Source organism: Emydura macquarii, unplaced genomic scaffold (genome assembly GCF_026122565.2).
Source record: "Emydura macquarii macquarii isolate MOO-44397 ecotype Brisbane River unplaced genomic scaffold, CSIRO-AGI_Emac_v2 contig_973, whole genome shotgun sequence".
NCBI classification, from domain to species: domain Eukaryota; kingdom Metazoa; phylum Chordata; order Testudines; family Chelidae; genus Emydura; species Emydura macquarii.
This window is the reverse complement of record NW_027131110.1, coordinates 567,727-583,815: the sequence shown is the minus strand read 5'-3', so window position 1 is coordinate 583,815 and position 16,089 is coordinate 567,727. Positions and strand designations below refer to the sequence as shown.

Below are 16,089 nucleotides of genomic sequence, written 5' to 3'. Positions count from 1 at the left end.
GAATCCTGAAATCCACTTAGCCTCCTGCTGGGTTCCAAAGCATTTTCATTTTTCTCCCAAACACTTCAGCAGGGGCTTTCCTTTTCTGTTCCCTGAAGCAGTGGAAGAATTGGCCTCACAGTGGGCTATTGAGGAGATAATGGGGTTACATTCTTTGAGCGTGTATGACTCTAAGGGAAACTTTTGCCTCTTGCAGGTGCTTGAGAGACTCAGGCCTTGTCTACACTAGCACTCATACCGGCAAAACGTTTGTCGCTCAGGGGTGTGAAACACCCGCCCCCCAAGCAACATAAGTTTTGCCGGCATAAGCACTTGTGTGGACAGCGCTATGTTGGTGGGATATGCTCTCCCACTGAGATAGCTACCACTGCTCGTTTAGGTGGTTTTATTACGTTGGCGGGAGAGCTCTCTCCCATCAACATAATGCAGCTACACAAGTGCTCTGACAGCAGCACAGCTATATCAATACAGCTGTGCCCCTGTAAGGTTTAGTGTAGACTGGTCCTCAGTTTCATCACCCATGGTATTCCAACCCTTGCCAAGACACGGCAGTCAGGAACGTGAGGGATGTTGTTCCCAATCCTTCCTGAGCCTCCAGGGCAGCAGTTTGCCATGTTACAATCTGAGCCTCCAATGTTTAAAAAATGTGCCTGAGCAGGAGCATTTGTGTTTAGGTGAGCGTGGGTCCTGTGACCTCTGACGGAGGGTGATGGACAGTGACTGGGTACCAGTGGGTACTATTATAGTCAAAAGGAGTAGAAGTGGGCTCAGGTGATTATCAGTGCGAGTAGCACTTGTCAAAAGCAGCAGCACTGATATCTGTAACCAGCTCGGGTACCTTGCTCATTTGCCCTAGGCAGATTAGAGGCAAAAAAGGGCAATAGGGCAAATGTCCACCGCACGCAGCAACAACGACAAACAGAAACCAGCTGCTCTGCTCCCCTAGGAAACTGTTTGCTTTGCCTATAGAAGCGAGCTGGCTCTGTTGACACTAAAGGGGCATTGCCAGAGGTCATGCCATGGTCAGAGGAAAGAACAGTGTGCGTAACGGGGACACTGGCAGTAGCAGGCAGCATCAGTGTCATCGACAACGGCACTGCACTGTTTTCACTCAATAGTGCAGCTTGCTCTTCCCCAGCTGCTGTCACACAGAGAGATCCACTTGGTTGGGAATTCTGTTTAGCCGTGCTCCCACAGTGCTTCAGTGAAATTCAGCATCTGGAGAGCAGAAGAGCTCAAGTATTAAATTGACTGAATTTATCCCCACAACAGGAGCTGAGTTAAAGTGCTAATTTGTCTGTTTCCTTTCTTATCTTCAGTTCTTGCCATCCAACCTGCACTGAACTGCTTCCTCGTTAACATTTCCGAGCCCCAGAACACCCATAACCTCAGCTGGCTTTAACATTGCTTTACATAGCAGCCTGGAGGGCTGAGCAGCAGTGACTGAGTTATCTGGTCTGAGAAAATCCTTTTATTTGGGATGTGAGGGGGTCTTCACTGTTTGCAATGATTTATTAAACTCCTCGGAGACTGGGATATATGTCAGTCAGGCATCTCAACCCCCTGAGATGGGAAATCCAGGGAGGTAACTCTACATGTCTGCTTAGCCCTTCCCACATATACACAACATTGAGACCCATGTTTTTAGTCCAAACTCCCTGCCATATTCTTGGGAGATCAGGTTGCTTAGTATTTTTATGAAGTTTGTCATGCATTGCCTTTATTCATTGCTTTAATTTCAAGATAGCAACTTGATAATATGCAGCATTGTGACCCTATGGATTCCGTATGTCTCCACTATTTAATACTTACAAGGTTTGATGGGTAGTAAGTATAGCAAATAAAGTAGAAGTGGAAGGAGGGCTCGGGGCAACAGTTTTAACTATCGTATTTTCACTGGTTTAGCACAGTGACAAACCCCAAAATATGAGGAGGGAATCAATGAAGAAAGGCAATAGATACAAAAGTACTCTCCAGAGCTCACAGGGTGGCACCTGAGACTCTGTAGAGACCAGAATGCCTCCTGATAGCTGGGTTTAGTACTGAAGAAGGACTGCTGGCAGGGATGTGCACCAAGGGGGCAAGCAGGGGCACGCATCCCGTCTCCCCAAAAATCTGTGTGTGCCCCTGCAGCCAGGGGAGAGAGGAGAGTGCACTGCTAAGGGGAGCCGCTGCCTCTTTGCTGCTGGGTGTCCCCTTCCATTTCTGTGTGTTTAACATGCCCCTCCAAAAGATTTCAAATGTCAATTGCTACACACGCCCCTGGCAGGAGGAGAAGGGAAAGGAGATGGAGGGGGGCAGAGCAGGGCATGGTGTGAAATCGGTACCTTTACTGGCACATGCAGACTTTGCAAAACCCTGTTTGGAGTGAGCTGTGCTGGGCCCTCTCCAGCTCCCTCCTACGTTCTGAACTCCCGTGTTATGGTTTGTATCACTGGGGCACTTAGAGCCTCACCCGGACTGGGGCCGTGTTGAGCTGGGCACTGCACACGCTAGCGTCAGGTGCACGGGGAGGCCAGGACCCAGGATCGTAAGTGCCTGCAAGAGGCAGCGAGGGAATTCAGGCCCTGCCCAGGCCCACAAGGGGCAGGGAGCGGGTATGGCACACTGGCCGGGGACTGGTTCCTAAGCTGCTGAGTCCCTGGGTTGGAAAGGACAGGGAGAGTGAGGGGAGCCGCCATCTCACAGGCGGCCGTTTGGGGGAGGAGGCTGTGAGGGGAGCCATTGCTGGGCAGGGCAGTTATTGGGGATGGGAGGGGCACTGTGGCCCCAGGGAGGCAGTTATTGGGGGCTGTGAGGGGAATTGTGGCCCCACGGGGGGGGGGGGACAGTTATTGGGGGCTGTGAGGGGACTTGTGGCCCCATAGGGGGGCTGTGAAGGGACTTGTTCATGGGGGGCAGTTACTGTCTGAAGGGACTTGTGGCCTCATGGGGGGCAGTTACTGGGGCTCTGAGGGGATTTGTGGCCCCACGGGGGGCAGTTATTGGGGCTGTGAGGGGCACTGTGGCCCCATGGGGGGCAGTTACTGGGGCTCTGAGGGGATTTGTGGCCCCACGGGGGGCAGTTATTGGGGCTGTGAGGGGCACCGTGGCCCCCACGCGGATCAGCCCACTGACAGCTGGTCTGTGACATTCACGTAGGGCCTTTCTCCTCTCTCAAGACGCCCGCCCGGCCTCGCGCCCTAAGACTCCGCCCCCCGGCCGTTGGGGAAAGGGGGCGGGGTCGCCGCGGCCGCTGCGTAAACGGTCAAACGGAGCGACGCTAATTCCGCACCAGTACACGCTGTCACTCACTCTGCCGAGCGAGGGGGGCGGGGCCGAGAGAGGCGCATGCGCGTTACATTCTAACTCGCCCCCCCTCCCCTTCCTTCCTATCCCCGCCCACCCCGTGCCCGAGCAACCAGCTTCGAAACGGCTCGCTCGGCGGGTCCCTCGGCAGGCACCGTACGGGCTGTGGCGAAGGGAGAGGCGGAGCGGGAAGGCCGGTGGGGTCCGGATGTTCGTTCAGCTGAACGAGCTGCTGAACGCCTCCCCGGAGAGGCCAGAGGAGGTGAGGAGGGGACCAGTCCTGACCGCGCGCCCTCACCACTATCCTCGTGGGCTGTGGGGGCCCGGTCGGGACTACGACTCCCAGCGTGCACCGCTCGGTCACCGCTGAGCGGTGCCTGCTGGGAGCTGTAGTCCCACCCCTGCCCTTCCGCTCAGGAAGGAGCGCTGCATGCCGGGAGCTGTAGGCTGCATGGGCCCTGCTGCCCGGGGGGAGCGGTGCCTGCTGGGCGCTGTGGTTCTAGCGGGGCCGTCCTGCCCGTCGGCCGGAAGGGGAGCGTTGCATGCTGGGAACTGTAGTCTCCGCGAGGCCTGCTTTGCCCACTCGGGCCGAAGGGGGGCGTGGGGCCTGTGGGGCACTGGCTACCCCACCTGTGCAGGATATGTGCTCGCTGTGCCCCCTTCCCTCTGGGGCTATCCCCGTGGGGCTGTGGGTCCCCTGGCCGGCTAGCCAGCTGATCCTCCAGTCTGCCTCCCTCAGGGCTGCAGGTTCCCCTGACACCGTCCCCCCATTTCCCCTGGTGCCACCCTGTCCCGGGGCTGCAGGTCCCGCAGATCAGGGGATCCCCAACTTTTTTCTTGAGGCCCACCGGTCCGGCTGCAATAGACACCGCGTTAGCCCCCACTGTTAACCCCAACAGAGCATGGTTCCTCTCTGGGTCTGATCATTCGGTTTTTTCTATGGTTTCAACCAGTTCACTGGGGCTGAAGTTCAGGTAACCGGCCTGCAATTGCCAGGATCGCCTCTGGAGCCTTTTTAAAAAATTGGCGTCACATTAGCGATCCTCCAGTCATCTGGGACAGAAGCAGGTTTAAATGATAGGTTACACACCACAGTTAGTAGTTCTGCAATTTCATACCTGAGTTCCTTCAGAACTCCTGGGTGGACACCATGTGGTTCTGGTGCCTTATTACTGTTTAATTTATCCATTTGTTCCAAAACCTCTTCTAATGCCATCTCAATCTGGGACAGTTTTTAGATTTGTCACCTAAAAAAGAATGGCTCAGGTTTGGGAATCTCCCTCACATCCTCAGCCCTGAAGACTGATGCAAAGAATTTAGTTTCTCCGCAATGGCCTTATCTTCCTTAAGTGCTTCTTTAGTATCTGGTCGTCAAATGGCCCACTGGTTGTTTAGCCTGCTTCTGATGTAAAATGTTTTTGCTGTTATTTTTGGAGTCTTTCGCTAGCTGATCTTAAAATTCTTTTTTGGTCATTCTAATTATATTTTATACTTCAATTGCCAGAGTTTATGCTCCTTTCTAATTTCCTCAGTAAGATTTAACTTCCGCTTTTGAAAGGATGCCTTTTTGCCTCTAACTGCTTCTTACTATGTTTTTTAACTTGAGGTATACATTTAAATTGAGCCTCTATTATGGTGTCTTTAAAAAGTGTCCATGACTTCACTTTTGGCACTGTACCTTTTAATTTATGTTTAACTATTTTCCTTATTTTTGTGTAATTCCCGTTTCTGAAATTATATGCTACCTTGGTGGGCTGCTTTGGTGTCGCCCCCAGGGATGTTACATTTTATTATGTTATGGTCACTATTATCAAGCGGTTCAGCTACATCCACTTCTTGGACCAGTTCCTGTGCCCCACTTAGGACTAAATCAAGAATTGCCTCTCCTCTGGTGGGTTCCGGGACCAAGTGTTCCAAGAAGCTGTCATTTAAAGTGTCTCTGCATCCCATCCTGAGGTGATATGTACCCAGTCAATGTGGCGATAGTTGAAATCCCTGCATTATTATTAAGTTTTGTATTTTTATAGCCTCTCTCTAATTTTCCTAGCATTTCACAGTCACTGTCACCATCCTGGTCAGGTGGTCGGTAGCATATCCCTACTGCTATATTTTTATTCAAGCATGGAATTACTATCCATAGAGATTCTATGGTACAGCTTGGTTCATTTAAGATTTTTACTTCATATGACTGTTTTATTTCATATATAGTGCCAGTATGATCTATTCTGTCTATCCAATGTATTTTTACCCTGGTATTACTGTGCCCCTTAATTATCCTCATTCCACCAAGTTTCTATGATGCCTATTATATCAATATCTTCATTTAATACGAGACACTCAATTTCACCCGTCTTAGCATTTAGATTCCTAGCATTTGTATATGAGCACTTTAAAAAATTGTCACTTTGTAGCTGTCTGCCATTATGTGATGTAACAGAATGGGGCTCTTTTTCATTTGATTGTTTCTCATCAGATCCTACTCATGTTTTATCACCTTCCATCTGCTCCTACTTACTAGGATATAGAGAATCTCCGTTAATAGATCCTCCCCTAAGGGATGTCTCTGTCCAAACCATGTACTCCTCTGAACCCGTTGGCTTTCCCCAGCCCTTAGTTTAAAAATTGCTCTACAACCTTTTTAATTTTACGTGCCAGCAATCCGGTTCCATTTTGGTTTAGGCAGAGCTCAACTTCATTTGCTTATTTGTCAGCTTCTCACACAAACCTTTCCCTGCCTTCTGCCACAATTCTCCTCCTCCAAATCCCTCAAGACCCACTTCTGCTGGGACCCTTCTTAAAAATCAACCAATTCATGATGCCCAGATTGGGGTAACAATGTAGATAGCTGATTTCTGCTTTATTTAGTTACACATTTTTGTAAGTATTATTCTATCTGTATATTAATATAGAATCATAGAATATTAGAGTTGGAAGGGACCTTAGGAGGTCATCTAGTCCAACCCCCTGCTCAAAGCAGGACTAACCTCAGCTATATCATCCCAGCCAGGGCTTTGTCAAGCCTCAGCTTAAAAACCTCTAAAGATGGAGATTCCACCATCTCTCTAGGTAACCCATTTGTCTGTTCCCATTCCCTCTACACTTTGTGTGTCTTTTACCTTGGTACGTCTCACCACCCCTGCAAAGACTTATGCGTGTGTGTAACTTTATTCAAGTGAGTAGTCCCATTATGTTACCCATATGTATAAGCCTTTAGGATCAGGTCCACACATTGTAAGCTCTTTGAGGCAATGGGGGATTGTAGTATCTTCCATGGCATATCTTCCATGTAGTATCAATGGCGCCTTGATTGGAACCTCCAGGTGCTCTTGTAACACAAAGAATAAATAAGGTTTAAAAAAAAAAAAGTAGGGAGGAGAGCAATGCTTTTTTGACAAAAAAATTTTCGGGCTTCTATAATACACTTAACCAACTCTCTCCTCACCTTCGTTCAAACTGACCCCACTCCCCCACCTTTCTCCCCAGTGACACTTTGCAGGCTGGGGGCCTAAATCAAGACAAACCAATCAGATCCTTATGGGCAAATCCTTGTGCAGACTCCTATTGATTTCATTCTGCCCTTACTATAGGTAGAGCCGGTAATGCTGCCTATAGTTAAGGTTGTCTGACACTTTCCATTATAAGTCTCTGTTTTCAGTTGTTTATAACTTTGCTAAACTTCTACGGTTCAGGCTGAAATTGTCCGTGCTAGGTGTCTGCCTGAGACTGACCTTTCTTGGTTCATTCATTACAAAGAGAAGTAGGATAAAAATATATTGTTTTGTCTGTGTTAAAGAGATATTCACAGCTGTAAAAGAAGCTCTAGTGCCTCCATGCTTGAGCCAGGACTTGTAACTTGCCAGGGAGGTGGTCTTTGTGTCAGGGATGCGCCTTTTGCTGTTCCTGTGAGAGCTGGGGTAAATTTGGCCAAGGCAAGAGCTGCTGAAAAAGCTCAGTTTGCACATGCTCAATAGAGACTAGTTAGAGTTTGGCAGATAAAATCTCTGAAGATTCCATCTGCACTGAGCCTAAAGACACAGGGGCTGAGCTGCACATCCCACGTCATTATTTCTGCCTGCTACCAGAGGCCACTGTGCTGCCAGGGACTGGAAGTCAGAGCAGGAAACCTGTCTCCCCTGTGCTCTTTACTCTTTTGATTGTGCCAGTAGTGGTAAAGGAGAACCAGTTGACATAACTTATTTAAGCATCCAAAAGGTCTTTGACGAGGTCCCTACTAAAAAAGCTAAGTAGTCATGGAGTGAGAGTGTAATGGATCAAAAACTACCTAGAAGACAGAAAGCAAAGAGTCCGATTAATTTTCATTGTGGCAAAAGGGTAATACCAGGGGCTGAAAGGATCCAGAGCAGGTCCTGTGGTGTTTAATGTATTTATTACCTGGAAAGGGGGTGTGTGTGGAGAGGTAGCAAAACTTGCCGATGACACGCAGTAACTCATGTTAGTCAGGACCAGGGAGGACTGTGAAAAACTTCAGCGAGATCTAACCAAGCGAGGTGAATGGGCGACACGTCGGCAAATGGAATGAATTGTCAACAAATGCCAGGTAATGCATGTTGGAGGGAAAATATTGAACGCTTTGCACACCTTACTGGACTCTAAATGATCAACTCAAGAAAGGGATCTGAACATCATTGCAGACAGCTCAGTGCAAACCTCTTTCCAATATGCAGTTATGGTCAAACAAGCGAATGATGTTCGGATGCACAAGGAATGGGAGGGTGAATGTCATGTCTTTATATAACTCAGTCACGTGGCCTCCTTTGGACAGTACTGGTCAACCCATCCCCGCTTTGGAACAGTCTCTGGGAGGACCCCTTCAGTGAGCCAGACCCCTTTGGAGTCTTACTCTTCCTTCAGGACAAGCCATGCGGCTTCACCACCTCTTTAAGTTGGACCTTTGGTCATTCAGCACCCCTGCTTCACACCGTGAGCTCCATTCAGTGAGTCCAACTGAGACAGGCCCCTAAGGGAGACTTGTACAATTGTAGGGAGCAGTGTACCTCCTCTGTAAGCAGCTGCAGGGATGCTCAGCCAGTGCTGTAAAACAGAAGAGTTTATTAGTTGACTGGAACACAACACAGGAAGTTCTTGGTTAGCACAGAGAAAAGAAAGTTACAGCATAGTCTGTGCTGGTCAACACAGAGCCCAAAGCCTTGTCCTACCAACCACTCTCCTTTTCACCACCCTGCTAGCACCTCCCCAGTCCTTTGTTCCCTAGCTGGGCAAACCCTGCTTGGCTCCCTGCAGAGAGGTGGCCCATTTGAGGTCGTTGGTTGCTAGGTATCAAAGTACTGGTGATTGGGGTGACCATTGTCTTCTCAAAAGCTCCATTTATGTGGGCCCCAAGCTCCAGGGACCTAAGAGCCATTCACACCTGTGTTTGAGCCTGCCCATAGGCAAACATCTTTTTTACCCCCTAGGTAACACTGCAGCATATAGGGGAAACTGAGGCACATATAGACATTATAAAAAAAAAAAAAAATAGAAATTCCCACTTCATCACACAGAGCTAGAAGGGGTTTGAGGACTGCAGAGTTCTTACACCTTCCTCCAAAGCATCTGGTACTAGCCGCTGTCTGAAACGGGATACTAGGTTAGATGGACTTTGGGTGTGACCCAGTTTAGCAATTCTTATGTTGTCAACCATAGCCCTCATCTGGAGCTTTAGGCAACTTTGCATGGATCCGATTGCAGTATAGAGGCTCATAGGGATAATCATCGCCTTTTTAATCACTGACATAATTCTCTGTAATTACAAAGTTTTCCTTGGCAGTCAACCATTACATACTGACCCAGTCCAACTTTCTTTAGCTTATGAGAGCTTGTTGTCATCACGCAGGTTGATGCTGGCAGTGCATATTTCCTCCTTGGTAAATCTTATGTGCTTAGGATGTTTGGTATTATAAAGTCAATCAAGGATTTGAGCACTTTATTGCACAGCGTCCTCAAAGACTGGCTGCAAAACCAGTTGTTTAATCTGAGTTCTAGTCCTGTTTCCCTGATCATTGTAGTGGGAATTTGTCTGGAACCATTCTAGCCAAATTGTGGTGTGTGGTGCTCTGCCTCTTCCCCCGGGTTAGCTCATTACTACAATGGTTTATAGTATCAAGGCATCACGTTATAACATGGAAATGCTTTTGCCATGTTAAAAGAGGATTTGAGTTTGCCTGTGTAGGTGGGACCATGCCATAGCCCTGTAACAGAACAGGGCCATTACATGATTATCAGATAGCTTGATTGCAATACTGAACCATGTAATCATACAGTCAGGGTCCCACCCTACTGTAACACAAGTCTTGTCGACACTGCGCTTTCCCCCTTGCCTCCTGCTACTCTCACTTTCCTGTGGGAGGGTGCTCCCTGCTCCCCCCTGGCCCTCCAGAACTTATCACTGGGCCTTGGCTGCCCCCACACTCCACTTGAGTCTGTTGAGTGACATCTGGCTGGGCCACCTCCGAACTGCACCCAGAAAACATTTATACACACGTGTGCTTCATACCATCCACTTCCTCACCCTCATGTCCTGCCCTGACACCAAGTGACAGGACCTGTTGCCAGCTGAGCAGGGCAAGGAACCCCACTGGGCCAGTCTGTGCTCTAGTTCCATGCCCCCTGCTCCTCCATGGAGCCGTAAGCATGGGTGTGTAGCTGGCACGGTTCACAAACTCCCCAACACGTGTCCCTTCAGCAGCAAGAGGGAGGCCCGGGCGCCCATCTTGTAGAGCGTGTCAGTCTGCAGCCTTCTTCCAGCTCCTCTAGACCCTCTTCGTGAGGTTCTGGCTGCACCTCCCCATTTATGTACACCCCATCTGGGGCCCCACAAAGTCACAGAACCTCTTTGTCAGCCTCTTCCTGGTGCTGGCCAAAATGGCCATCCATTGTACCAGGAGGAGGAAGCTGGAAGGTGGGCTGCTTTGCTATTTTCAATCCCTTATCTGATCACGCCTGTAGGCAGAGTTCCTCTGGGCAGTGTCCACTGACTCCTGAAATACCTTTGAGGAGCAGTGGGCACTGTGTGGGGTTCTCTGCTTAGTGTCCCCCTCTGGATCCGTGATTTTCAACCTTTGGCCTTACTCCTGTTCCTGTGTTTTCATTTGTTGTCTGCAATATTCAGTTGCCGCCTGCGTCCAATGGCTCCTCCCTCTCAGTTGAGAGGCTCCCTACCCTAAATGTCTCACTACTGCTACCACCATGGTGTTATCGAGACCTGCTCTGGACTGCGCAGTGCTCAAAACATCAGCAGCCACCTGCATCTTGCCTACACTGATGTTCCTGCTATTGCTACCAACAGTGGAGCTGCACGAGCAAGAACAACAGTTCTGGAAGGGAAAAGGCTAGGGTAGACACTAGACTTTTATAGGGCAAAGGGGGCCTATCCTGAGGAGGGTAACTGACTAGAACTCTGCTAGTGACAAATGTGTGTGGCCTGCCCCTGATGCCAGCATGAACAGGGCGTTGGTTTTCTGACTGAAACCAGCCTGCTACATCTGTCCTGGGCCAGAAGAAAACCTTAAACTGAATCTCAGACCGCGCTGAACTGGGTTTTAGCCACATGTGTGGACCCTGCTACGGCTTTGGACATTGCAGGGTTGTAGCACCATCTGGGGACACTTAACATCATTTGGTCCTGTTCATATTGCAAGACCAGTTCATGCTGGGAGCCAATCATTGCTCTCCTAATGTGATAGAATATATAGGGCAGGTGGGATCTGAGTCTCTGCTCTGAATCTGACTGTTTAGTAGTCGTTGTAAGGGTCAAATCTACGGAGGCAGCATGAGGACCAGTCTATACTGTGTAGGACTCCTCCCGGTACGCAGGCACGAGTCGCTGTGGAGACTCCTCATAGCTGTGTGCCTCAATCAACATCCATTCTGCTGCCTCCATAGCTGTGATGGGAGGGAGTGGGGGGGAGTCAGCATTTTAATTTTGCCGCCTCTTTCCTTTCTTTAAGGCTCCCTGCTCTTTGTTTTCCAGGGGAAGCTCACATTGCTGCGTGACACCAAGACAGATGGCAGCTTCCTGGTGCACCACTTCCTCTCCTTTTATCTCAAAGGTATGTGAGCATGTGGAGCTCTGCAAATCATAGAAGATGAGGGTTGGAAGGGACCCCAGGAGGTCATCTAGTCCAACCCCCTGCTCAAAGCAGGACCAGCTCCGCTTAAATCATCCCAGCCAGGGCTTTGTCAAGCCGCAGCTTAAAAACCTGTAAGGATGGAGATTCCACCACCTCCCTAGGTAACCCATTCCAGTGCTTCACCACCCTCCTAGGGAAAAAGTTTTTCTAATATACAACCTAGACCTCCCCCACTGCAACGTGAGACCATTGCTCCTTGTTCTGTCATCTGCCACCACTGAGAACAGCCAAGCTCCATCCTCCCTGGAACCCCCTTTCAGGTAGTTGAAGGCTGCTATCAAATCCCCCCTCATTCTTCTCTTCTGCAGACTAAACAAGCCCAGTTCCCTCAGCCTCTGCTCATAAGTTATGTGCTCCAGCCCCCTCATCATTTTTGTTGCCCTCTGCTGGACTCTCTCCAATTTGTTTACATCCTTCCTGTAGTGGGGAGCCCAAAACTGGACACAATACTCCAAATGTGGCCTCACCAGTGCCGAATAGAGGGGAATAATCACTTCCCTCGATCTGCTGGCAATGCTCCTACTAATGCAGCCCTTCTTGGTGATCAGGACACACTGCTGACTCATCTCCAGCTTCTTGTCCACTGTTACCCCCCCAGGTCCTTTTCTGCAGAACTGCTGCCTGGCCCGTTGGTCCCCAGTCTGTAGCAGTGCCTGGGATTTTTTCATCCTAAGTGTAGGACTCTGCACTTGTCCTTGTTGAACCTCATCAGATTTATTTTGGCCCAATCGTCCAATTTGTCTAGGTCACTCTGTATCCTATCCCTGCCCTCCAGCGTATCCACCACTTCCCCCAGCTTAGTGTCATCTGCAAACTTGCTGAGGGTGCAATTCACCCCATCCTCCAGATCATTAATGAAGATTTTGAACAAAACTGGCCCCAGCACCAACCCCTGGGGCACTCCGCTTGTTACCAGCTGCCAACTAGACATCAAGCCGTTAATCCCTACCCGTTGAGCCCGGTGATCTAGCCAGCTTTCTATCCACCTTATAGTGCATTCATCCAACCCACGCTTCTTTAACTCACAAAGAAGATGTGACTTGCTTGGCCCTGTTAGAATCACTCAACCTACACGTGAACTATGTCCAATGGAGTAGAGTTTAGTTTTAGGGAGACAGTGTCATCTTATGATTATAACAGAGCGCTGGGAGTTGGGCCTCATGGGCTCTATTCCTAACTTGTCTTTGGGCTTTCTCTTTGACCTTGGGCAAGTCACTTCATCTCTTTGTGGCTCAGCTTCCCGATCTGCAAAATGCATAGCATACTGAGACATAGGGATGTTGTGAAACTAAATGAATGTTGCAAAACACTCTGGCTTGTTAGGGCTGGATGTTGCTATATAACATAAGCTCATTCGCTACCCACACCTTTTGAAATATAAAAGATAATATTATGTTAGAAATACCAGCAATCTTTCTGGTATCCATGACTGTGTTTAAAAAAGTACAAACAAAAATCCAACCCAAATGGCAAATTGAGTAATAGTGTCTCTCCTGCTAATGATTCATCTGCTACACCAGGGCAAGTCTATTTAATTGGATTGTTTTAAATACTATTGAGAGGAACCCTGGATTTTACCAAACCTCTCAGGACAAAGCTGCAGTCCTGGATAAATCAGTTTGGATTGTGACATAATGTGACTCTCAGAAACCAGTCTGCTGGACCTGGATTGATGTTTAGCACATAGGTGGTGGTGGATCAAATTTTGTCCTCTGTTGTTCCTGTCTATCCCTGTTGCACTAAGTGGGGTTGCAGGGGGGTCACTGAGGGAAGAATTTTGCCAAACTTTTCCTTAATTTGTTTGAACTAAATGCAAACTATTGAGTGCTTTTGAAAGTGAAGGATGTATACAGCTGCATGCTGACCTAGGCAATGTGCAGGCTTCCCACCTGGTTTTCTAATGGACTTCATTTCTGATCCTCGGCACGCCCCTATAATGCAGTCCTCTGCCCCTGTGCAGCTCTGCCAATGCACTGCTTTCCTGAGCAGCAAACACCCTTTGCTGTCCTGGGATCCCTCTCAGTATCCCAGCCATAGGCCACAATCCTGTCCTCCTTTTAGTCCTGAGACTGACCCCAAAGATACCATGCTTGCTCAGCTACTTTGATAAGGGGTGCCATCTGAACACCCAGCTAGAAAAGCTCTACCAGTGCACCTCAATTCAGCCCTGTGACACCCCCTGTTTCAGTGCTGGGCCCCTACACAACTCTGCCAGTGCTCCTCAATACTGAGCAGTAGCATCTCCGTATGGTTTGAGTATAACGTCATTGTTTAGCAGAAACTGTCAGACTTTGTGACATCATTGCATTCACTGTAGGCTAAACTGACCCAACTGAACTCATTTCACTTTTAACCTAATGCCCAGTCTCCAGTGGGGAGAAGCAATTGCATTGAATTCATTCCATGTGCCCCAAAACTCCAAGACAGCATTTCTGATGGATACCATGTTTTATGTTCCTCAAACAGCCAGGGCCTTTATTTTCCAAAACCCATATCTGTCTGTCTTCTTAAAAAGACTTCTTTGCTGGCACTTCTCATTTATCATTATGTCAAAGCTTGAAAATCTGTCAAGACAAGGACTAAACCATGTGTGTGCATCTTTTGCCCCATGATATCAAAATCCCTTTTAATTTGGCTACTCCAAGGGATGTTAATTCATCAGACAAGACCATGTCTTGGTGTGGGCCATAGGCCTTATTTTAAAGGTACTTCTCAAACAAACTCTCCAGTGGTAGAGATTGCTTGTGGCTCCCATGGCAGCAGGGAGGGGAGACAGAAAGATAAGTGGCCTTTTAATTTATGGGCTTTATTAGCAATATATATATGTGTATATATATTTTTACTGAGCAAAGTTTTCTTTAAATCAAGAGAAATCATCTGTTTCAAGGTTTAAAATAAACCTACATTAAATCCTGAGCCAGCGACTTCATCTGGTGGTGAGAATCTTTGTGATAGGCTTTTGGCTGTCTAACTCTTCTTCATCATAAATGCCTTGATATTGGGAGCTCACGATATTGAAGGGATAACGTGTCTTGTTTTATTTCCCAGCTGGCTGTAAAGTCTGTTTTCTGGCCCTGCTCCAGTCCTTCAGTCACTATAACATCGTAGCCCAAAAGCTGGTAAGTCTCTTGGAATATGAAGTTAACTGTCATTCATGCTTGAGTAGTGGTATTAGGGGTTGTAGCTTTTGGAAGCTACTGCCACTTAAGGGCAATGTTATTTATGTTTCATTAAGGTCTGATTCTGTTCAGTGATGTAACTCAAGTTTTGTCCAGTAAAAAGCAATGGTAGACACACACATAACATATTCTATACATAACTTGGAATGTCATCGGCAAAAATCCTAGTCTTTTACAATGTATGGGTTTGATCCTATGAAGTACTGACCATACTCAAGTCATTTTGAAATCAGGAGAAGCTGTGGATGTTCAGGATTGAACCCAGTATTTGTTCGGGGCTTGCTTCTCCCTCTGTTGAAAGGATATTCTTCGCATGTGGCTCGTATTGCAGGATTAACTCTTTGATGTACGTTGTTATCTTTTCTAAGCATTTTTGGGGAAGGATGTTTTAAAGGTGCAGAGAGCTACCACTTCACAATCGCAGGCATTTCTCAGAGGGAAGCTTTTGATTCAACTGGGGCAGACTCAAAACATTGATTAATTCTATTAGATATAGAGTCCTATTATAGTTTTAAGGACTAACGTGAGCTTTGGTGTAAGTGGGTGCAGCTCCCTCAGTGGGCATTTAATACATTTGCTCCGTGGTTCAATTTGGTCCTAAATACTGGAATCTAAAGGGTTTTTCAGGTCTGGCAGATTGTTACCAGCTGTCCTCGGTTCAGTCTCCTTGAGAACTCTGATACCGGGCTCAGTGGTCCCCATATTGTTATATGGAGTGGGGGACAGGTAACCAAATCCACAGGTTGCCATTGCCAATCTCTGCTTATGTATATCCCGACAATGTGCTGCTGCTCGGTTAGACCTAAGCTTAGGGCTGTGCTGAATGAATATGACAGTGGAAGGAACCCATGACGTAGTATTCTACCTACTGAGTGGTTTGTGTGTTAGCCTCAGAATAAGGCAGAACAGTGGCTCTGTATGTGAGGTCTGTGGACCATCTACTCATGGCCTTGGAGGAGCTGGCTGGTCATGTGGTGCTAACTCTCCTCCTTGTTTCTGTCTGCTAAATAATGTTAAAAGAAGCTAAAAATACATTCAATGCAGTTCAGGCAGGCCATTGATGTGGTTGCCACAGAGATGTTGTGCAATTGCAGATGGGTGGGGAGATGGGACCTTGAAACCATCTCTATTAAGGTGTCATCCGTGCTATGAAAATGTTTCAGAATCCCTGAGATAGAGCAATCAAAGTCTCTGACATGCTCCTGCAGAACGGGCTGGAAAGCCCTTGTTATCGTAGAAAATAGCAGGGAAAAGATCCGTTCCACCATCACATCCAGGGTTCTGCTGTGCAGCTTGTGTGTGTCAAGTGTAGGGTTTCTTCTTCGGGAAACTTGGTTACACAGGTGATGGGGGGGAGGGGGAGGGTTAAGAGCGCCAGAAATATCTGGAGAAACTGAACAATCTCAGAGAGATTCCAATTAAGTCCTTAATATTCATTCTAAAAATCATCCTTTGCTGAACTTCATCCAGTT

At 48.0% G+C, this 16,089-nt stretch overlaps 1 protein-coding gene across 1 annotated transcript in view; it reads left to right on the top strand.

The window, feature by feature from the left end:
* The first annotated feature begins 3,296 nt into the window (after positions 1-3,296).
* Positions 3,297-16,089, top strand: part of ELP6 (elongator acetyltransferase complex subunit 6) — a 32,232-nt gene continuing 19,439 nt past the window's right edge. Inside the window, exons 1-3 of the mRNA XM_067544505.1 lie at positions 3,297-3,550; positions 11,279-11,357; positions 14,487-14,557. Of these exons, the coding sequence (XP_067400606.1) occupies positions 3,497-3,550; positions 11,279-11,357; positions 14,487-14,557 (204 nt within the window). The 5' untranslated portion in view covers positions 3,297-3,496. The remainder of the gene's footprint in view (positions 3,551-11,278; positions 11,358-14,486; positions 14,558-16,089) is intronic.